The 25504-nt window shown below is 41.0% G+C and overlaps 1 protein-coding gene across 7 annotated transcripts in view; it reads left to right on the top strand.

Annotated features, from left to right (window-relative positions):
• Positions 1 to 25504, top strand: part of ncor2 (nuclear receptor corepressor 2) — a 530049-nt gene that overhangs the window by 183561 nt on the left and 320984 nt on the right. For all 7 annotated transcript variants that reach the window (XM_084332593.1, XM_084332594.1, XM_084332592.1 and 4 more), the window contains exon 2: positions 7237 to 7432. In XM_084332593.1, coding sequence (XP_084188719.1) covers positions 7328 to 7432 — 105 coding nt within the window. In that variant the 5' untranslated portion in view covers positions 7237 to 7327. The remainder of the gene's footprint in view (positions 1 to 7236; positions 7433 to 25504) is intronic.

Here is a 25504-nt window from a genome sequence, read left to right as displayed (position 1 = left end):
GGCCAAATACAAGGGAAATGCTCGCACTGTAGATCATATATATAATTATATATATAATTAGTAAACTGTCGGGGGCATTTTCTGCCCCCCTTAACTGATATTCGGGGGCATTTTGTCCATTTTCAAGGGCATTTTGCCCCGAGCCCCCGTTAATTTCGAACCCTGGTGTCCGGTATAACAATACCAGCCATTGGATTACTGTTTTCTAAATTGGGGAGGCTTTTAATCGTCAAGGTAAGAGGATTTCAAGTCATGGTATCCATAAACTTCAATCGGTTCGGATCCTTTGAATAAATGAGAATGTCAACAATCATGACGACACGTTGAAATCACTAGCTGCGCTCAGAGAGGAGTGGTTGGGCAAAAAAATAGTTCTGAGTATATTTGCTTATAAAACGTAATTGTCTAATTAAATAATTTTTTATTTCTCCACGTGGTGAATACACAGGTCACAACATGTTTACATGAACGTTTTGGAGTTGTATTTTGAGTGTATTCTGCAATCTGTTAATAAACTTTTCAATCAATCAATCAAACTATACACTGTAAGGCTCCAGCCCCGCCTCACTTCCAGTGATGAAGCTAAGCTATGCTAACGGAGTGACTGTTCCCTAAGCTAAATGCACGCACAGAGACAAAAAAGCTATGTATCTTCTTGTCTAACTCCAGGGAAGATGTTAAATACGCTAATTTCCCAAAATGTTGGAGTTTTCCTTTAAATTATGGCTGTGTCTAATACGCCCGTTGCTTATCAATGACTTGTTTGCAGTAGGGCTGGGAAATATGGCCTCTAAATGATATCGTGATATTTTTTGGCCATATCACGATACACGATATATATCGCAATATTTTGACATTTCCTCTAAAGCAGGGGTTCCCAACCTTTTTTCCCCCAGGGACCCCCAAACATCTCTGATGAAATTCCTGGACCCCCCTCCTAATAAAATACCATAAAATACTTTTCTTTGGTCATTTTAATACTTTTTTTTGTCATTTTAATAACAAACTGCTTATACACAGGCATATGCATCATAATTAGACCCACTATGCTTCTTTGACTTGTGCCTTCAATCAACAAATCTCATCTTGCACCATATGTATTTCAAAATGTTGGCCAATATTCAAATCCTGTATTCATCCTCTCAAATCAGGCCCTAATGGTGAACGGTTTGCATTTATGTTGAATGAAGTAAGAATCCACTGCAGTAAAAATATCCTCACCTCGAGTGGTGGTAGTAAGGTTGACTGACATGAGAATGTCCTGCTTCAGATCCTCATTTTCGATAGACTGCACATAAACGATGAGCACAGCCTCGTCTGCGACAGTTGTAGTTTCATCAAGTTGTATGGCAAATGGACCCTTTCTAAGCTTTTCTGACAGCTGCTGCTCGCAATCACTTGACATCTTATCAATTCGGTCTTTCACTACATTGTTCGAGAGTGGTACTGATTTTAGTTTATCCGCCACCTGTGGGCCGCACAGTTTCTAAACCATTTTGATGCAGGCTGGTTGGATGAGCTGCTCGCCAATATTGTGCGGTTTCTTTGCTTTTGCAATTAAAAGCGAACACTCAAAGGAGGCTTCGGTAGCCTTCTGTAAATCACTGCCACCCCTGCTCCACGCTACTCTAACATCAACGGGCTTGTTCGCCTTGAGAGACTGTTCTTTCCTCCGAAAAAAGTCTGGATCCTTCCCAACGGTTTCTGGGTGCTTAGACGCCTGATGTCTCTTCAGCTTGCTGGGCTTCAGGCTCGAGTTTGCCAACTTTTCTCCACAAATCACACACTCAGGTTGTTTGTCTGGTCCCTCAGTGAAGCCCATGGTGATGTAATTTTCGCGATTGCTGTAGGTCCTAACTTCTTTTGCAGATGAGCTGCCGTCATCTCCTTTTCGTTTGTCACACATTTTCGCCTCTGGCGGCTGACTGCAGACGAGCCGAGAAAGTTAACTAGCGTGCTAGGCTAGCTACGGAAAGTGATACAGTCAACTGATTCGCGTTTTAGCGGCTACCCGGTAGCCTACTGTTTTTTTTTTGATCAATTTTTTTTATTATTAATTACATGAAACAGGACAACACAATAACCACAGTAACAAAAAACATAACTTCACAGGAGAATAACAAACAATAATAATACAGAATAATAAATTATAAAGACAAAAAGAAAAAGAAACAGCGTCCAACCTATCAAACATAGATGGCTACTTCAATAACAAAAAGGGTCTTCAAAACATGGCAACCTTTCCCCACCTTTACAAAGTGGAGTGACTTAAAAGATTGTTTATGAGAGTGTTGCCGCAGATTTACTGTAGATAGCCTAGGTCCCTTACACATGTTCAAGACTGCCAAACTCGCAGAAGGTAAAGTGTAAGAAGAAAGAATTCCTCCTCCAAGTTGGTTGACAGGTCAATCAGTCTGCCAATATTAGTCCCTTGGGGAGATGGCATGTGAATTGACATATAGCGCAGAATAGCTAAATACCAACCCCCCCTAAAATCCCCCCAGTCAAAGTTAAGAAGGACAAGACAAAAACCAAGACAGACAAGACATTTCCTCCTCCCCCTCCCCAGAGACCGCTGGACCCCCCCGATCAAGCGCCCCAACCCCGCTCAGCCGCACACGGCGGTCTTTACCTTCTCAGCTGCTGCGAACCACAGGTCAATGCCAGCCTGCCCTACCCCAATCACCCGAGCCGTGGATATCTCAAGATAAATCACATCCAATAGAGTTAGGGACCAGTTAATCATTGTAAGCTTCTCAGGCTCCTTCCATCTCATTGCTATAAGCTTCTTCGCTGCTGTGACGCCCGCTAGGACAACCCTTTTCAGTTGTACGGACGCGGGTAGTGTCGTTATATCGTTCAGGAGTAGCGTAACAGCTGTGAATGGGATAGTTAAGCCACACAGATCTGAAAGTTTGTCCATTATTGACCTCCAGAAACGGGCCACTGGTGGGCAATCCCAATACATATGCATATAAGTGCCAGTGGCCTTTTGAGAGCACAAAGTGCACCGAGAGTCGGTTATCAGTCCCATAGCAAATAGCTTCCTAGGTGTAAGATAGGTCCTATGAATATAATTAAAATTAATTTGCTGGTGATTGGGGTTGCGGGAAGATAATGCCACATTTGCCCAAACATCATCCCAGTCAAACTCGGGGTCCAACTCCGGGATATCCACACGCCAGATTGTATCCAATGATACATTTTTATACGTGGATTGAATTAAGAGCGTATAAAAGTCTGAGACAAACCCTCTGGATGTCGTTCTGTCCACTATGAGCCTGAGGAAGGGGTGTGGGTGCAAAACTTGAGCCCACGGTACGCCATGCGCCCTCAGTGCTGACCTTAGTTGAAGGTAAAGAAAGAAGGACTCTGATGGGCCTCGGCCTTCGCTTTAGCCAACGACCAAAATGCACGCTGACCATCGACCTTCTCCAACACAGATAATTTCGCGGGAGCGAATAACGTGGGCCTCAGGCCTAGTTTCCATAGCTTAGTCAGGACCACCTTGTATTCGCCTCTCTGTGCTTGAACCTCCGGCGTAAAGTCTTCGAAAATGGCCACTTTGTGATCGCCAAGCCTCAGATTACCCCTTCTGGTACGAGCCGACCGCATGATGAGTTCTCTCTGCTGAAGCCTGCACGTCGCCGCACGTGTCGGAGGAAGCGTGCGGATACTTCAGGGTTCCCTTGTACCCACCAGTAGGAGAACATGCGCACAACAACCAGGTAGGGGAGGGGGGAATTGGCACGACTAAATTGGGATGGGGAGAAAACAGAGAATCGGAGAAAGAGAGATACAAAAATGTATTTAAAAAAAAAGAAATTGGGTCGCACCTAAATCGGCAGGGTTGGTCGGCAACCGGAAACACACCATTTTTTCTTTTAGGCCTTAGGCCAAATTCTGCAATATTCCACGTTTTGCAGTTGATTCCATTTTTATTGGTCAATTCCGCGAATCCGTCCGCGATTCCGTGAACGCGGATTTCATATGGCTCTAGATATATCGTGCACCACTAATTAATATCATAAACAACATACGGAATATTAGCATAATTTTGAGTGGACTGAAGGAATAAGTTGGCGTTAATAGTTTAAAATGCAGATAATTTATTAAAACATATATAGTGTAGGGCTGTCCCGAATACCATTTTACAGGCTTTGAATACTCCTTGGTGTTTCCGAACGAATTTTCAGAATTTTCATGATGAATTTCCTTCATAATACTTGCGGCTACTCTTAGACTACTCTTGGTTCATTGTCAATATGGACATCATGCATGTTCTGTAAACAATTCGGCTGGCTATCGTTAGCTAACGTTAGCGTCCAGGCATTGTTCTGTAAACAATTTGGCTGGCTAACGTTAGCTAACGTTAGCATCCAGGCTTTACAAACATAACTTACTGAAAGTGAAAGCCGACACACCTATATGAACATGCTGAACTAACGTTATAACAAAAACACAATCAACGTACTCGCACATCCAAGCGAAGTCTTCTTGATTTCTTCACTATTGCGTGTGCATTAGGCATGGGCGGTATGCCGGTATTAAGGTATACCGGGGTATTTAGAGATACCGAAGGTATTGAAAATCAATACCGTCAAAATCACAGATCCATCTCAGTTTATATTACAGTGAAACGGAGTTTTAACAGTGGTTGGTTGTAGTGCACTGCACACATGCGCCAGCAGAGGGCGAGACCAGTCCTCGAGTCACTAGTGGAGCGAGGCAGCAAGCCGCAGAGCTGGTGATACACAGGAGGAGTACACAGGAGGAGGGGAAACCCCGCTTCACTGGAAATTAAATGAGAGTCGAGACACGCTTACCGTTGCTGCCTGGTGCTGCGGGCTAACTGGCTGTTCTGAGAGCTAACTGTTGTTTATGTGTATCACAACGGTGGTCACGCTTTACGGTGATGTTGCGACAGTGCTGTGAAAATACCGTAAAACGTTGTGGTAACGAGAGTGTGTGTTGTTGTGGACTGGTGGAACAAGCAAATAAACGGTAAAACGTTACGTCGCAGTCCGGTGTGTTTTTGAATACACAATACTAACGTTACTAGTACTAGGATGCTGCAGGCTTCTGGTAGGGATGCACGATAATTATCGGGCCGATATCAGCAATTATGACGTCATCCCGATAAACTCGATAACGTTATTAATAGCTCCGATAATATAATATATTTTTTGGTAAAAAAAAATGCGGTGTGGGTGAATTGGAATGAAGTGCGTTTGTTTTGACTAAAGGCTCCTCCCGTTTTGTCAGTACTGTGCTACGACTGACAGCGTGTGGTTTAGGAACAGGGCGTTTTACACAAATCCAGCGCTCCCTTACTTGGCTGTGACGTAGCCACGCAAGTTAACAACAAAGATGGCCGCGTCGGTACTCAGAGTTTCAGAGTAAAAAGATCGCTTGCTATTTGTAATAAATGCAATGCAGACGTTCCAGAAGGAGGGAAAAGGGCAACAACTTGCAATACATCCAGCCCGACGGGTCATCTGCGGCATCACCACCGCCACGACGGACAGACAGACCGGCGCATGCAGTTCAGCGTCGCGGAGCATTTAGCCTGCTGGCTACCTAGCTCCACTTCAACCAGCATCGGGAGATCCAGCAGCTTGTCGATGTGCTAATAGCCTCAGCAACCTAACGTTAGCTGGCTTCAGCAGATCGACAAGCTGCTGGAGCCAGCTAACGTTAGCTTGCTGAGGCTATTAGCACATCGACAAGCTGCTGGATCTCCCGAATGCTAACGTTAGCTTGACTGGTTGCTGGCTAACTAATGAAGCTACTCGTCCCGGGAGATAACGGCGTTGCCTGGCTGGTTGTTGGCTCACTAATGTAGCTACTCGTCCCGTGAGATAACGGCGCTGCCTGGCTGGTTGCCCTTCTGTCAAACTTCTTTAATTTAGCAAACGATGCTAATGATGGTGATGCCGCAGGTGACCCGTTGTTGTGGTGGTGATGTGTCCACTCAAAGCCTCTTTATCAAGGCTCCGCTTTGAAAAAAGAAGAACAAAAAGCTTCGAGCGTCTTAGGTTGGATGCACCACAAGCTGTTGACGGATTGTGAATTTTCATTTGGAAAAATAAATATGGTCACTTTATCAGTCAAAACTGTTGTCTTGGCTTTTGTTTCTGTTGTCTGGTTAGGTCACATTTAAGTTGGTGTTAAGTTATTGTCCTGGGAAGTCTTTTTATGTATTATTATTGTATTGTGATATGTTTTGTTTCATGTTAAAAAAAATATATTGATCAAAAAAAATATATACATTAAAAATGTTTTATAATACAATAAATATCGGTTATCGATATCGGTTATCGGCTTGAGGAGCATAAAGTTATCGGTATCGGTGTCAAAAAAGCAATATCGTGCATCCCTAGCTTCTGGCTAGTGGCTCCATTCTGAGAGCTAATGATAGTAGCACTCGGATGCTGCGGGCTAACTGGCCATCTCCGCAACTTGTTTACTTGGTAACACGGTAGGCCATTCAGTGAGCAGCAGGGGGGGGATTCAGTTAGCAGGTGCAGGGACTCTCGACTCCTCTACCAGGAGCAGTGGAGGAGTAATGGAGGAGGGAGCAGCTGTGGTAGGGAGGTGCTGACACCCTGATATCCGGGGTCGATACACACACACACACACACACACACACACACACACACACACACACACACACACACACACAGGATGAATGCTTTTGAAAAAATATCTAATTGTGATTATTTTGACTGATATTGCAATTGCGATATGATTCACGATATTGGAGGGAATGATCATTCTTGTCATTATTCACATTTTCATTGAAAAATATTAAAATTATTATGGTGTGGTTTTTGCGGGGATCTGTATCAAACAAAGATGCTTACTGTAGCTCTGTATTGCTCTGTAGAATACAATTTACAGGCTGGGATATTTCTGCAGCACAGCAATACTAATTTAGAATGGTATTTTGGCACACATTTTGACCTGTGATTGGGATATCGCACTAGGCCATATTGCAATTTCGACAACGTTTCTATTAATTGTTCAGCCCAACACACACAGCCCAAATTGTTCAGCCCAACACACACACATCTCCGGTAGATCCAGTTGAGCGTGCCAAACAACGTCACACCAGTGCCAAGCTAGCAGAATACATTATGTTTTATGGCGTGCTCTTTGTAAGAATGTTGTTGTCAAAAGACGATCATTAGGACGTAGCTCAAAATGTCGCACGTTTCTCTGTCCTCCCTACAGGTCGTTGGCTACAAGAAACAGCCGATGATGCACAGCGTCTGCCCCGCAACCTCGCGCACTTCCTGTCTGTAGAGGAAGCGGCTGTGCCAGCATGTCCTCTCATCCCCAGTCTGTGCCGCAGGGCCGGAGGGCTGTGGACACTCGCCTCCTGCCAAACCCTGCCTCTCTGCCTCTGCAGCTGCAGCGTGCACACGCGGTAAGAGACTTGGGGGACACTGGGCTCAGAAGCTCAGTCTGTAGCGCCTCTCTTTTCTGCCTTAAAGACGCAATCTGTGGTTGCTTACAGTACCTTCCAATTATTACATGCATATTATACTGTGCGCGTGTGTGTGCATACTAAGGGACAAACATCTGTGCAATAGCACATACGACCGAAATCACACATTGGCCCATGCCTACTAGACACAAAGGATATTGGTTGTCCATAGGGATGGGAATTGATAAGATTTTATCGATACGATTCCATTATCGATTCTGCTTATCGATCCGATTCTTTATCGATTCCCTTATTTAAATTGGAAATGCAACAGAACTAAGCTGGTTAGAATAACAACATGCAACTTGACATTTCTGATTGTCATTTATTGTTGAGCCCCATGTCAGAAAAATACAAAAACTGTAAAAATAATGTATTTGAGATTGGGCGCCGGGCATTGTGCCCATCATTATAACCAGTCTGCCAGCACTGTAACCCTATGGAGATGTTTACCTTCTTTGCAGGGCTATAACTTTTTAAATATTATAGCTATATTGACATTACTATGGCCCATTCAACATCGATTATCTATCGCTCTGGATGTGGGAACGTTATATTTTTTCATTCATACATTGTTGTGTTAATACTAGAGGTGGGCATCGATAATTTTTTTTAATCTAGATTAATCTATCTGCAATCCTGGATTTAATAGATTAATCTAGATTAAAATGGCTAAAAAAAAAAACCTGCCGAAGGCATTTAAAATATGTGTGTTCTACCCAAATAATGACCAGAAGTAAGTCCTTACTTTTTCTTTCCTCCTTATGTTTCTCAGGCCAGGTGGCCCATTACACCATGAGCCCATCTCCCGTTTCCAAAATGCATTACAGACTGTTTGAAAAAGCTGTTTTGCTATGATAATTGGTAATGAAATATCAAAATAATGTTCAATAAGATGTACTTGTGTTTAATAAGTTGTTTTATTCAGAAGTTAACACAAATAAATAATATTACCAGTACAGTACAGTATCTAGCACACTCTCAGGAGCAAAACAGAAAGAATCATTTCAAACTTGAACTATGTGACATGGCTTGAATCAACTGCTCCAGTGGAGTTGCTCAGTGGCCAATGGTGTCAACTGTGGTTGTACTGGGCAGCTCCCAGGTGTGAATGGAACTGTGTGAATGTGAAGCAGGGCGTTCCTGAAAAAGAGCATCTGTGCTCAGCGAACCTACCCTGGATAAATAAAGGTATTATCAACCGTAGGTTGCCGGCTCTATTTGTCTATAGAGAAAGTCCCCTTCTTTGCAGGGCTATAACTTTTTAAATTCTATTGCTACATTGCCATTATTAGGGCCCATTCAAAGTCCTATATGTATTGTTCATTGTGTAGCAACGTTAAACTTTTTCATTCATTCACATATTCATAGTAAAGTATGGTCTAATGTATAAGTATGTTTTCATCTCTTTCTGCAGCTTTCTCCAGAACGTGATATATAGCCCCAAATGCATTATATTGATGATGAAATACAGTTTGATGGCAATCAGCGCGATATAAAAAATTCCAACTAGACGTACTTCTAGAAGTTACTACACGTCATCTGATGTTGACCGGATGGGCGAGGGGGCGTTTATAATTCCGTGGGCAGCGTTATACCAATCATCTAATGTGGGTCAAATGTTGATAATAGCAGCTAGTATCGAAGACGGTAATTTTACACGCTAAAACTCACCCCAGTCTCCGCGCGCCGTTGGGCGATCATCGTAGAGTAGAAATTTTATCATTATGGGATGGCGATTTACCCGGTCCATCTCCAGCTTGTATAATGGTATATACGTCCAAATCATGTTGTTTATCGAGTTATTGGCAATCGATTGCTATGTAGTGTGACGAGCTAGAGTGCCGGAACCTATACCGAGTGCCCGGAAGTAATACGGCCGACCAGCAAAACCTCTACTGCGCTTCCTGTTAAGCGATTGCGCCGATCGGCCACCAGATGGCGCTCCTGAACCGCCAGAGAGCTCAGTGGGTCCTCCTGGTGGATCTCAGGCCAGCGGAGGGGAAATATGAATCCGATTCCAGATTTTTGAAATATTGATATTAAAGACGCTGTAAAGCGTCCTCGGCAACTTGAGCATGGCCGGGAATGACGCTGTAAAGCGTTTTTAGGCAGTCAAAGTGTTAATGCGTTAATTATATTATCGCACGATACTAGTATAGCGTTAACGCAGCACGTTAACGGCCCAGCTCTAGTTAATATCTTCGAGAATATAAGTGTTTTTAAGCTTTTCTGCTGTAATTCCAAAAACGCTAGTTATAGGTTCTGACGCATATGATAGATTATCGATTGGCGTTTCTTTACTATACACGCTATATTAAAAAATTCAAATGTATATGATCGGTATACATTATGCTTCATCATGCGTGAAGGAAAGGGGGGGGGGGGTGTTTATAACTCCTTGATCGTCAGTAACGGCTTTATTTAGTATGGGTTGATATATTGATCAGACTGATTGCAAACAAGGAAATGGACAATCGGGCTGAAAATAACGTTAGTGTCCTCTTAACGTTCGCCGATGAGACTGGAGGAAAAAGATCCCAATTATTTGACGCCGATCTGCTAGATCCATTTCTGGTTTGTATGGCGCAATAAACGGCGAAATCATATCGATTATTGCGTTTCGAAAGCGATCCAAATTCACTCAAGTGTTTGTCTGGATCCACGTAACAAGATATGACTGCCGGAGGGATTTCCTCGACGCACCGATCGCCACTTCCGGTTTGACATGAGTGTAACTCGCCCGACCATCCACTAGGCGGCGGTATTGAGGCGTTGCAATCTCAGACAGGGTGCCGCTGCAGTCCGGAGGGAGGCTGGATGAATTATGAATGCCATGGCGAAAAAATTAAATTATGATCCCAAAAACGATTTACGCCGTTGTTGGCGTTCAACGCATGGCGGGCAATAACGACTTACTATTTAATTTATTTATTTATTTTTAGAATTTTTTTTATTCTTAAAACTAATTTAATCTATTGAATAACGACCTGTTGAATGCAACTACTGTTCAATATCTTAATTTTTATTGATCTTTTTCCCCCTCCATTTTCCTCCGATTTTCTCCCATCCCAATGTTAGTCGTTATGCCAATTCCCAATCCCCCTTCCTGGTCGCTGCGCACTTACCCCCCACAGTCGGTCTGGGAGAGTGGAGGCTATCACGTGCTTCCTCCGACACACGTCCAGCCAATCAACCGCTTCTTTTCACCTGGCAGCGCGGATTCTCATTGAGAGGGCGTAGCGTGTGGAAGGATCACACTATCCCACTCAAGTCCTATCCGCGCTTAGCAGGCGCCCCGACCGAACTGTAGGAGTCGCTGTTTACAACGACCCGGACCCACCCCACCAGCTTCTCCCACCCTCTAATACTGCCAATTGTATTAGTGTGAACGGCCAGCCAAGCTGGTGACAACCCCGGAGCTGTGAGCTGGATTCGAACAGGCGAATCTAGCCGCTCCGGGGTTTGGTGACGAACGCAATCTCCGTTACGCCACCTGACCGCCACTGTTCAATATCTTAAACTAATTTAATCTATAGAACTGTAGTTGCATTCAACAGGTCGTTATTCTTCTGACTTCTGTCTCTGGTCTTTCAGAAGACCAGCCCGCACGCGCGCACACGCACGCGCACACGCACACACACACACACATACAGAGACGGCCCCGGTCCCCGCCCTGTTTTTACCTGAACTCTCTGGGTCTGTTTGTTAGCTAGCGTTAGCTCTGCGCCTAACTTTAGGTTACGCCGAATTAAATGAATGAGTAGGTTCTAAAGCATTGGAGTAGTTTTCACTGCACATAGAAACAGTCACAGCGGTAGGGCTGGGCGATATGACGATATTATATAAATATCGGGTACAGTTTAGTGTTGTCACGATACTGGAATTTCGACTTCGATACGATACCTTGAAAATTATCGATACTTTGATATTATTTCGATATAAAAAAAAATATATATATAATTTTTTTTTTTTTTAAACATTTAGCTTCAAATTTAGCTTCTCTCTGGTACTATAAGAGAAGATAAATATAACAATTTTAAAACCCTTTGTTTATCTTTAGATCACACATTTAAAAATAACTGTTCATCTCACTTCAATCATTTTTATTGCAAATGCAGAACATGGTATTTTCTCAAGCAGACAGATGTAAACACTGTAATCTGTGTTGCATGTACCTGACAAACTGAACTGTTTATATTACAGTTAGTAACAGTTTCGTTTTTTTTAGAGAGAGAGAGAGAGAGAGAGAGAGAGAGGCTATGCTCAGAGCATTTTAGTAACGTTACATTTTCAACAAGATTGCTGCTATTTAAACACTTGATGGAAACGGGGTAACGTTAACCTTATGTCGACTGTAGTATTGTATGACCTCGACATAACGTGTTAACGTTACTCCGTTACCATGCAGTAATTATACAAGCTAAGCTAACGGAGCTAGCAGTAGCTAACGTTAGCTGGTAGCTGTAACGTTACAACGAATCAGCTGTTGATATTATGCGCCATCAGTAGACAACGTATCATGTATTAAACTAGAGTTAATGGTTTAATGCTTCAGTCACAGTGACGTTGAAAGAGCAGCTGTCACGAACCTCTTTCATTTCTGTATGGAGATCGGCGCTGGCACTGCTCTAACACCGCTTGCAAATAGCATTGGGGCAGCTTTAGCTTGTCCTTCGTTGTTTACTTGAAACCCGAAGTACTTCCAAACAGCACTTCTGCTGTTTTCTTTATCCACAAGCACAAGTTGCGGAGGCTCTGCATTTACCATCTTCAGCTAAAATGTTTGTTTACTAACTGAAGAAGACGGCTCTCTGTGACTCTGTGAGGGGGAGGGCTGGACTCTGAGGAGCCGGGGGGCGAGCGCTCTGAACAGCGCGTCAACAACTTGCGGTAGAACACTCGCCAGCTGGTACCGATACTGCAGAAAGTATCGGTACTTCGGGAAATGAGTATCGAAGCCGTTTTAAATATTCAGTATCGATATGTATCGATACTTCGATATTTTTGACAACACTAGTACAGTTCATTAACACTTTGCCGCCCAAGCACGAGTTAACTCGTGATTCGATTCCACCCGTTGAGGACCAGAGCCACGGCGAGTTGTTATTGTTTTATTCCATATTAATAACGCTATTAACGTCCGCGATCAACTTGCAGGACCTACCCACATATTTGATTTTCGAAACATGCAATACCGGCCAGATCTGCTTATGGGGCGCCATCGCTCCACTGCAGTATCATTGAGGGCGATTGAAAAAAAAATCTTTTACTGTCTGTGGGCGGATCATATGAGCCTTCGTTCCAAACGAACACCCTCCATCTTTGATCTCATTACCGAACGCATATTTCAGCCTGGAATAATGGGATTTATGATTAGCCAATGGACATATCGATCTACCAGATTCCGATGACTAATGACGAAATGCTGCCGGCGATCACATGGCCTGACGGTAGGATACTATTCACCCAAATTACAGCTGGATTGGACATTGTTTTAAAACGTAATGTGATCGATCAGTGAAAATGGTATATTGAACGCACACTGTATTGCTAATCAATAATGGTAATCGGCGTTCCCCGCCGCCCCCATTTCATCCATAGATGCTCTGTAATAGTCCGGATGCTACGCAGTTTGTTTTATTTCATTCTTATATATACAGCAGAAATGGCGTTTGATATAACGTGACTAGCCTTTAGCCTATTATCTAGCTCCCCAGAAAAAAACCGAGGCGAAAACTGCGATAAACCTTATATTCACGGCGCTATAAAATGACAACCAACCGATGGACTTTTATTTTCTTTAAGCCATTATGAAGGCATGGTTTATGCACTCAAGTGACAATGAGAATGGACAGATAGCAATACTATAAAGTATATATATAGTTGTTAGAAAGTACATCGGTTTGTAAACAAACTTCTGTCCTCTGGCCTATAAATCAGCGCGACACGCTGGTCGTCAATGTGTTAACGATACACTTTTTTAATGTATCGTGGATATCGTGATGTTTTGCCCAAGAGGATTGTGTTGCGTCAATCTGGTCCACACGTTCAAACTTTTGAACAACGCCGCCCCCACACACACACTACTGCATCAAAGTTACTACTTATGACTAACAAAGGCATTCGTTTTGTGGCATTAACGTTATATAGTTACACGTTCAATAACATCAGCGTAGCAACGTCCGAGGACGACATAGATAGCAAGCATTACTCTTTCATATCTCAGCCCGTGATGAGTTGTGCCCATTCTGCGGTCTGTTAATAAAGTTTTCAATCAGACGGATGTATGGAAAGGCTTTTATTATAACATTCGTTGCAGTAAAATCATTATGCCTCGTTTAGTCATGCTGCGGTGCGCTGGTAATCTAACTCGTCGGCCGCGGCGAGCTAACGTTGTTGCTGTTGTTGAGCTCTCGTCAAAATCAATGGCGGACAGAGCGGAAAGTAAAAAACTAATAGCGCTTGCCTATTGGTGCTAAGAACAGCAGGGCGGGTGCAAGCTGTGTGTCGTAATTGGCAGACTCGACTGTCAATCAAAAGTATTCTGTTGCCGGCTGAATGATTGAATGAATGAAAACTTTATTAACAGATTGCAGAATGGGTACAATACAGTACAGCTCGATACAACAACAGTGGACTGGAGGATGAAGACCAGAAAAAGACTTTCGGCTTTTTTACAGACAGTCCTCCATTTTCAATTCATCAAAACATTTAGAGACATACAAATATACAGTAGTTTCATAAAAATGCTAAAATGCTATTTATTGATTGATTGATTCAAAACTTTATTAACATATTGCAGAATGGGTACAGTACAGCTCAATACATACAATTGTTAAGGGGATACAGACCAGAGAAAGACTTTTGTCTTGTTTACATCAGGGTCCCCCATTTTCAATTCATCATATTTCATATCTAAATCATATAATATCTCATTGCTAAATATATGCAATATATAATCTAATAATCCAATAATCTAAATCTAATATATAATATAAAAATGCTAAATGCATGGGTATTTTATTTTGTCTTTAACATTATGGTCGCCAAAAACGCCGTACCACGTCATTCCCCGCCATGCTCATTTTGCCAAAGAATCCGTACCACGTCTTTGATATCAATATTTCAAAAATCTGTGATCGAAATCATATTTCTCCCGCGGAGACTTGAGATCTACTGTTGATCCCCTCTCAACTCCAACGGTTCAAGAGCGCCATCTGGTGGCCGATCGGCGGATCGCCCAGAGCGGAAACAGGAAATGGAAGCTGGTGCTCATTCCAATTCGGTCCGATCACTCGGTAATAGTCCCAGGACTCGAGCTAGACACAACGGATAGCAATCCGTTACCAATAACTCGATAAACAACATGATTTGGACGTATATACTATTATACAACCTGGAAATGGATCGCATATTTCTACATCCCATAATAGGAATATTTCTGTTCCACGCTCATCGCCCAACGCTATGAGGAAGCTACGGTAAGATTCAGCGTTATTTTTTACCGTGTTCGATACTAACTGCTCTAATGATCATATCACCCACACTAGATGAATCATCTAACGTTGGCCACGGAATTATAAACGACCCCCCCCCCCCCCATCCGGTCAACATCAGATGATCAGTAGTAACTTCTAGAAGCACGTCCATTTGAATTTTTTTATCTTGCGCAGATTCCTATCAAACTGTATTTGATCATCAATATAATGCATTTGGGGCTATAAATCACGTTCTGGAGAAAGCTGCAGAAAACGATAAAAACATACTTATACTTTAGACCGTATTTTAGTATGAATATGTGAATGAAAAAGTATAACGTTGCTACACCCTGAACAATAGATACTTGACGTTGAATGGGCCATAGTAATGTCAATTTAGCAATACAATTTAAAAAGTTATAGCCCTGCAAAGAAGGTAAACATCCCCATAGACAAATAGAGCTGGCGGAGGATGGTATATTAAGAATATAAGCCTGGCGACCAAAGTGTTAATGTTAGCTTGCAAACTCAAATACTGTCTTGGTAAGCCTACTAATGAATTGTTTGGGGAAAAAAAGAAAAACATCGTGATGTGTATCGTCGAAAGGTCAGAAAATATCGTGATATCATATTTAGGCCATATTGCCCAGACCTACACAGCGGGAGCATTTGGGGAGCATATGACCAAAAACCAGGCAATTTTGAGCCCTTAAGGAATCAAATAGTCTGCTGCTATGGCTGCATGCTGGCGCTAACGTTATTGTTTTCAAACGCGCAACTTGCCTCACTTGCACAAGTAAATTAATTACTGCAACAGCAAAAAGAGATGTTCACTGCTCTCTTACAAACACAACAGGACAATTTCAAAAGCTTTGTAAAAATCATCATGGACTCTACAAACTCAAGACTGGATCCAATTACACGGGAGGTCCAGGAAATTAAAACAAGCATCCAGTACACACAGAAGGAGGTTGACGACATCAATGCTAACAATGCAAAACAGTCAGATAGTTGCAATTACATGCAATCTGACATCTGGAAAACCTGTGAAAGCCTGCTAACAGTCACAGATAAAATAGAGTATTTAGAAGGTCAATACAGAAGAAACAACCTGGTCATTGATGGCATAGCTGAGTTGCCTGGAGAAACCTGGGGAGACACGGAAGAGAAGGTGAGGAGCGTCATGGTGGACAAGCTCAAGCTACAGAGGGACATTGAGATGGAGAGGGTGCACCGAACAGGGAAACCTGGGGAGGGACGCGAGATACCAAGACCCATTGTGGTGACATTTTCAAAATACAAGGACAGATCAACGGTTCTTCAGAGAGCCAAAGACCTCAAAGGGACAAACATTTACATAAACGAGGACTACACAGACGCTGTCCATCTGAAAAGAAAATAACTGTTGCCCAAGATGAGAGCTGCTCGTGAGAGAGGAGAGATCGCCTTTCTGAGGTATGACAGACTGATAATCCGACCCCGAAGTAGCACCCCAAAGCAGCCGAGGGACAGTTGAATGGTTGTTGCCCTTGCCACACATACCAACATTATGAATATAGTATACAATGCTAATTAATACTAACCTACCCAAAAAGGGGTTAAAGATGGCACATATAAATATATGTAGCATAAGAAACAAGCTAGCTGAGATATCAGAGATTTTACTATCAGACAAATTCCATATTTTAGCTATATCAGAAACACACCTTGATTCTATATTGGAGGATGGGGCATTGCAAATTGATGGATACAACATTTTTAGAAAGGACAGGAATGCATTTGGGGGAGGGGTTGCTTTTTATATTCAGAATCTTATTCCAGTGAAGATTAGGGAAGATTTAATGAATAATGAAATTGAAACATTATGGCTGCAAGTACACTTGCCTCATTTGAAGCCTATGTTGATCGGTTGCTGTTATAGACCACCTAGTGCAAATAATGTGTATCTAGAACAATTATGTGACATGTTGGACCAAGAGTGTGATTTGAGTAATGAGATTTATTTTATGGGTGACCTTAACATCGATTGGTTTTCATTGAAATGCCCATTGAAAAAACGACTTCTAACTGTAGCAAATGCATGTGGCCTATCACAGGTAATTAACAAACCAACTAGGATATGTTTGAAAAAGGATGGTAACCAGGTCTCCACCTGCATTGATCACATTTTTACTAACAATGCGGAGCTATGTTCCAAGGCGGTATCTGTAACTGTTGGTTGTAGCGACCATAACTTAATTGCTATTGTGAGGAAGACTAAAATGCCAAAACTGGGACCTAAAATAATTTACAAAAGATCGTATAAAATGTTTAATCAAGACAGCTTTGTGAAGGATGTTGAAAATCTATGTTGGTCAAAGGTGTTGAGGGAAAAAGATCCTGAAAAATCTCTATGGGAATTTGATACCATTTTTATGCCACTTGTTGACAAACATGCACCATTGAGAAAGTTTACCGTCAGAAGCGTCAGAACACCATGGTTGGATGATGAACTAAAAGAATATATGATAGAACGTAATCGAGCTAAATTAATAGCAAATACATCCGGTTATAAATCAGACTGGGAGGTATATTGTAAATTAAGAAATGTTGTTACAAAATGTAATAAAAAGAAGAAGAAATTGTATTATGAAAATAGGTTTAATTATATAAAAAATGACAGTAAATTATTATGGAATACTCTAAATGAAATAATGGGCAGGAATAAGAAACCTACCCCATCCTTTCTAGAAACAGAAGGAAAATTCCTCACCAAACCAGTTGAGATTGCTAATCATATTAACAATTATTTTATTGGAAAAGTAGATAATTTAAGGAATAATATGCAAACAATAGATAATGAAAAATCTTATTTATTAATAAAGAATAAAATAATGAAAGATAAAAATTGTCAATTTAATTTTGATAGTGTGACTATAAGTAATGTAGAACATATGTTAAGTACCACTAAAAACAAACCACCAGGTGTTTACGGTCTTGACGGGAAACTTCTGAAATTGGTCCCTGATTTAATTGCCCCTGCTATCTGTCATATTATAAATCAATCCTTTAGTGAATGCTTGTATCCGCAACAGTGGAAAACTGCCAAAGTAATACCACTGCCAAAAAATTTGAAATTGCCATTCTCAGGATCTAATAGTCGTCCCATAAGTTTACTGCCAATTTTAAGTAAACTGATGGAAAGAATAGTAAGTGAACAGATTAAAAGCTACTTTTCTTTTAACACATTGACCACTGATTTTCAACATGCATATCGTGAAGGACATTCAACAGCGACTGCTTTAACCCAAATGACGGATGATTGGCTGAAAGAGATAGATACAAAGAAAATGGTTGGAGCTGTCTTGCTTGATTTTACTGCAGCATTCGACATCATAGATCACAAATTCTTACTTAAAAAACTTGAATGTTGCGGTTTCTCCTCATCTGCACTATCTTGGATGCAAACTTATTTAGCAAACTGGAAACAAATAGTTTTTTTAATGGGAGTTACTCAGAAGTTAAAACGGTAAGGTGTGGAGTACCCCAAGCAAGTTGCCTTGGGCCTTTGCTCTACACCATATTTACAAATGACATGCCTCTTGTCCTAAATAAGTCCTATATTTCTATGTATGCGGATGATTCAACGATTTACACATCAGCCTCAACAGCCAATGAATTAAATACGGTCCTAAAGGCAGAGTTGCAATCAGTGATGGAATGGATAATGAATAACAAACTAGTTCTAAACATATCAAAGACAAGTAGCATCATTTTCGGTTCAAACCATACTCTAAGAACGAACCCAGTCTTGAAACTTTTGATAAGTGATGTGGTAATTAATCAAGTCCAGGAGACTAAACTCCTAGGGGTAACATTAGACAGTAAATTGTCATGGGCACACCATATAAACAATATAGTAGTGAAAATGGGAAGAGGGATTTCTGTTGTTAAAACATGTGCTCATTTGTTACCACTAAATTCTATCAAACAGGTAATTCAAGCTCTGGTTTTGTCAAATCTTGACTATTGTCCTGCAGTATGGTCGAATGTAACGACGAATAAACTGAAAAAATTACAAATGGTACAAAACAAAGCAGCACGTATAGCGCTTCGCTGTGATTACAGAACTAATGTTCCAGCGATGCACAGTTGTTTAACTTGGTTACTTGTCAAACATAAATTACTCTGCTCACTCCTTGTATTCACTACTAGGAATATTCTTGTTACAAAGATCCCCTCAATTTTATATAACAATTTATCAATAAGTCTTGACAGACACAACCATTCCACCAGACATGCTTCTGCACGAGGTTTTACACTTCCAAAAGTGAGGTTGAATGCAATGAAGCGAACTGTCATGTTCCGTGGTGTGCAGGAATGGAACTCTCTTCCCAGACATGTTAAGCAGGAGAATAGTAAATGTCGTTTCAAAATCGTGGTAAAACAACATTTTCAACCAAAGAAATTGACATTCCCTAATAGATAGTGTGTACGTAAATGAAAATGTATGTCTGATAAAGAGATAGGTATATATGGATGAAAAGGCATGTGTCTGATAGGGATATATTATTAAAATATTGTATAATTGGCTGATATGAACATAGATAATGTATGTAAAAGCTAAATAGTATATTATGCTGTATTGTATTATGAATTAATTATGAGTAGGTATTATTGTATTTAGTGATGCACGATATATCGGCCGCCGATATAATATCGGCCGATATGGCCGTTTTTTTACACATCGGTATCGGTCCGATATCCAGATAGGGCCGATATTTATAAAAAAAAAAAAAAAAAATTAATTTATTTTTTATTTTATTTTTTATCTTTTTTTTCTTCTTTTTACATGTTTTGGCCTTAAATAGTTTCAAAATATCAGTCATTTCTGAAAATAAGTTACAAAAGTAAAAAAAACTGCGTTTTGGAAAATAGCTCTTTATTTGATTATCATAAAAAAGTGTTTTCTATACAGAGATATCGACATCGGTAAATATCGGTATCGGCCAGAACAGCAATATTAATATCGGTTATTGGTATCGGCCACAATTTTCACATCGGTGCATCACTAATTGTATTGTATTATGAATTCATAAGGCGTATATATTTTTATATTGTATTATGAATTTGATTAGGGTTTTTATTGTTGTTTTAATTGTCTGTATGACATGTAAATGTTGTGAGTGTATAAGGGTTTTTATTGTTGTTTTAATTGTCTGTATGACATGTAAATGTTATGAGTGTATAAGTATAAGTCTGTAACTGTATTTTATGTGTTATGGACCCCAGGAAGAATAGCCCCAGCACTGCTGTGGCTAATGGGGATCCAAATAAACTTAAACTTAAACTGTCGGAAAAACCTGGCAGCGATAAGAGGAATCGGACAATTAGGAACCGGCTCCCAATTAGGAAACGGTTTTCGATTCCCATCCCTAGTTGTCCAGCTGCTTTTGTATGTTGTAGTGTTGTCACGATGGCAACATTTTGACTTCGATACCGATAGGAAAGGTAATTTCAAACCTTTATTTATACTCGTGAAAGCACTGAGGTTTCCCTCATTTACAGTGATGACGAGTTAACAAAGGACACAAATATCATAACAGTTAATAATTACAATGAATTACAATTACTACAATGATGGATTAAAAACAATTACATGATTCAGTACATAGGTCAAGTGCAATGCCTTTAAACTCCATGAATGACGGGAATGTTCCGAGCTTTAGAGTCTTTTGCAGGGTATTCCATGTGTATGGAGCATCGTAGGAGAAGGCAGATTTTCCAAGCTCAGACCGAACTCGAGGCACCCTGAGCACAAGCCGATCATTCGAACGAGTTTGGTAGGTGACAGCACTCCAGACCAACAAAGATGTAATATAAGGTGGAAGTTTGCCAATAATTGCTTTGTAGATAAAAAGATATCCATGATAACTACGTCGCAACGAGAGAGATGGCCAGCCTACCCTCTCATACAAAAGATAATGGTGAGTATCATATTTGTCACCCGTAATAAATCTTAGGGCGGAGTGGTAGGCAGAATCCAAAGGCCTTAATGCAGACGCAGACGCATGCCTGTAAATGACATCACCATAGTCCAATATTGACAAAAAAACAGCCTGTATAATTATTTTCCTACAGAACATAGGAAAACTAGCGCGGTTACGGTACAAGAAACCAATCTTTTGCCGTAATTTTGTAGCTAGGTTATCTATATGGAATTTAAATGGAATATATTATTGACCTTGGGTCCTTTAGAGGCGTCTTAATACTTTTTTTAAAGGGGACATGCATTATAAATGGCTTTTTTCTGTGTTTAGCATGTTTTTATAGTAATAGGAGTTAGTATCAATGGGTCTGTGTCTCTAATTATCATATTGACTCATCAGTCTAGTCTCGAGTTCACGAGATCCTCCCTCACTCAACTAAGCTGTTCTGATTTGACGGTTTCCGTGACGTTAAGGTTTCTGTGACGTTAACATAGCACTGATTTGCATAACTAACTCTAGCGCACAGTGAAACCCGACACTTCCTCAAACGGGAGAGAGAGAGAGATAGAGAGGGAGGGAGGGAGAGAGAGAGAGAAGCCCCTGACTGCGTTGCAGTGGAAGCCCCTGGCGCCCGAGGGGGGGTATAGGGGAACAGACTCAGTTAACTCTTCAATACCTGATGCTGAGGCTGAACCTGTCGTCTCTGTCTCTCTCTGACGTTTATCAGATTTAGTGGGACTGTCACTGGGACCGGCGGGACGTTTCGAAAATAAATCTGATATTTTTCTTTTCTGCGAGTGAGACATTCTGTGCTAGCTCAAATCGACTGACTGCGCAAGCACTGTATCACAGTAGCTCAGTGGTTCGTGGCGCGTGGGAAGGGCGGGAGACGGGAGGTGAATACAATTAGTTGTTTCACCTGTCATTCAATCAGTCTGTGACAGTCTGTCATCACTCGAAAATCTACTCGGTTTTACACGTATGATTGTGTACATACAGTAGTGTAATGAATGAATGAAAACTTTATTTAACAGATTGGAGAATGGCTACAATACAGTACGGCTAAATACACACAATATTAAAATGGTGACGTGCTTTGAGCAGGATAAACTTATAATATACAGTGTTACAGTTATACAGTTACAGTATATACAAATATATAAATACTGTCATTAAAAAAAATATATATATATATATATATATATATATATATATATATATATATATTTTTTTTTTTTTTTTTTTTTTTTTTGCAATAATTGAGAGGGGGTGCTGCAGCCCCCCCCGCACCCCCCCTTCCTGCGTCCCTGCACAAGTCCCCTCCGGTACTTGAGGTAACAGCAGTCGCATCTTTTCACCTGCGCAGCTCGATCTCTCAGTGGCGAGGAGTAACGCGTGGGAGGCTCACGCTGCCCCCGACACTTCCTGATTCTACTGCGCAGGAGCACCAACCGACCTGTAGGAGTCGCTGTCCACAACGCCCGATCCCCACCCATCAGTTTCCTACCCCCTAATACGGCCAATGTGTATTAGTACGGACGACCAGCTAAACTGAAAGCAAATGTGGAGCGCTGGGCTCGAACAGGCAAGCCCAGCGTCTCCAGATTTTGTGGCGAGCGCCTTGCCCACTACGCCACGTAGCCGCCCCGCAGTCAGGCCACTTTCTAAGTGGGGGTCCCCCACCAGGAATTATTTTGTTACAAAGACTTAATTTCCTGCATTCTGTTGCAGACATTTTTGAAATGTTACCCTTTAAATGCCAGTGTTTGTGATGGGCATCACAAATTATTGTAAAAAAGAAAAGAAAACACATATTCAATACATTTTCGAATTGTAACCCTTTGTGCACCCCTGGGGTCTTTTTCTACTTTTTTGAAATATTTTGAGTGTGTGTGTGAGCATCTTAATTTTACATATATGTTCATTGTGTGAAAAGCTTATAACATGAAACACTCTAGAAAAATAGTTACAGATTTAGTGACTCGTTCACCCCTAGTCCCTTTTTCTACTCCCATCCACTTCAACGTTAAAACGGCATTTTTAAGCATTTTTAAATCTGCTCTTATTCGTTCAATTCTTGATATATCTTGCCACCCTTTGCATATTCCACGAGATAAGGACCTTGTAATTGCCGGGATGTGCTATTACCGATGTAAAACTCATGGTGGCGTCATCGCTCCACAGATAACTTTGCCAAAATTCAGGGGGAGGTGAGTTAGGCTGTGGCGGGCTGCCGGTCATTGAAACTCCGGACACAGGTTTTGTGGTGGTGGGGGGGGGGGGGGCGAGTGGATTTTCAAGACAGAACCAGAGGCGAACCGGACCGCGCAGTCCACAGCGCGCCACACGCCGAAAAACAAGACCCCCATAGCCGGCGCGCGCCAACGAGGAAGTGTCCTGGACGGATCAGGTCTGGTTCTCGTCCCACCAGCGAGGCGAGCCCAAGATCCCTGCCGCAGCAACACATGGAAGCGCCCGCAGCATATTTAGGTCAGTTGAGCACTTAGTAACGTTTCGCCTCAACGCCGTTTCTGGCCGAACTAGTCATCGAATCTTTAATATTTTTTTTGATTCGTATTCAGAGGTAATTCGTCGAGATATTTCTAATTGGTATTTATCAAAAGAAAATATGGGAAATATGGTAAAAAACAACATTTATCCGTTTTTTTCGAACTGCTGAGCGCTTAGTAACGTTCGCCTCAACGCCGTTTCTGGCCGAACTAGTCATCGAATCTTTAATATTTTTTTTGATTCGTATTCAGAGGTAATTCGTCGAGATATTTCTAATTGGTATTTATCAAAAAAAAATATGGGAAATATGGTCAAAAACAACATTTATCCGTTTTTTTTTTTACCGCCCGCAGTCAGTTGAGCACTTGGTAACGTTTCGCCTCAACGCCGTTTCTGGCCGAACTAGTCATCGAATCTTTAATATTTTTTTTTATTCGTATTCAGAGGTAATTCGTCAAGATATTTCTAATTGGTATTTATCAAAAAAAAATATGGGAAATATGGTCAAAAACAACATTTATCCGTTTTTTCCGATGAAAAAACACGTTCTATCAAACAAACACAGGTTTGAGTGGTTATAATTCATAAATATGAGTAATATGTTGGGAGATATATTGAGATTATACTATTACTGTTAATCATGGGTAGAAAAATGTTTTAAAAATAGTAAACAGGTAAAATTATATGGCTTTAAACATGATGTATCAAAAAGGACACCAATCCCCAGGGGTTTCCCCCATTGTTAGGCATGCACAAGGGTTAAATGCCAGTTTGTGTGATGGCATCACAAATGATTGTTAAAAAAACACAAAAAGTAAAATATTTTCAATATATCAAATGCAAAGTAAATTTTTCTGGGGGGGATTATTACAGGCTAGGCATGTGTCAATGATTAGCAACAACACAGATTTTGATGGATTTTTGTTTTTTGTAATGTCAAATTTAACAACAACTCTTTTCAGAAAAGTGGGAGTATTTCATTTTTTATCTGACATTACAAAAAAAAAGATTATGACTGTTTAGACTCCATTACTCTCTGTCACAGTGATCTCCTGGTTGTTCCCCACTTAGGTTATCTAACTATCGCGCCGCCGCAACTAGAAACACTGGCCTGGCCTGCTTCCAAGTTCAGTGGCCTGACTGAAAAATAAATAATAATAATACGTTTTTTTTTTTTTTTTTTTTTGAGTATCACCAGCAGTAACACCTAGTACCACCAGTGGTACGCGTATCACAGTTTGAGAACCACTGGTCTAGACTCATATTTTGAGGGTAAAAAATCATAATAAAACTATTCCCAGAATGATCATCTGTTTGTGGCAAGCTAGTATGCAAATTAGTGTAACCTTTACAAAGAATAAAGCATTTTTACCAATACAGACACATCATATTGTAGATGACTGAACAAAAAAAGATGTGGACTCATGTTTTGAGGGTTAAAGATGGTAATACAATTTCTGAAGTGGTCATATATATCTCTGGCATGCATACAAGAGTGCTGCTTTCACTGCCATTTCTTACGTAGGTCTACATGTATGTAATACGGTAAATACGTCCTCTGTTCTGGATATCTTCTTTGTTGACACAACATTCAAGTATTTTTTTCGATTTGTATAGTGCCCTAAACTACTAATCATCATCATCACTAAAACAATTGTGCAGTGGTTTGTCCACCAAAAAAGCGCCAAAAGATAGAAAAGAAACGAGCAGAGCCAGAACTGTTCAACTCCCCTGGAGCCACAGCCAGCAGAGAAGCCGGTTTACTTTAGCTTTCAAACCAGCTGCAGGGCTGAGAACTCGAGTGTGAGGGGATGTAACACTAAAGATGGCGGCAACGACAAATAATTGCTGCAAAATAAACATACATCTGTTGTTAAATTTTTTCTATAAAAAAAATGTATACTTATAACAATATCAATAATTATCGATATCGAGTGATATGATATTGTTATCGTTATCGCGATATCATTTTTGGCCATATCGCCCAGCCCTAATGTCAGCATGACCTCTCCATATGGTGATCCTCCTCTACCATGTCAGCATGACCAACC

Source organism: Notolepis coatsorum (genome assembly GCF_963971535.1).
Source record: "Notolepis coatsorum genome assembly, chromosome: 1".
In the NCBI taxonomy this organism is placed as follows: Eukaryota; Metazoa; Chordata; class Actinopteri; order Aulopiformes; family Paralepididae; genus Notolepis; species Notolepis coatsorum.
This window is presented reverse-complemented; position numbering and strand designations above follow the sequence as displayed.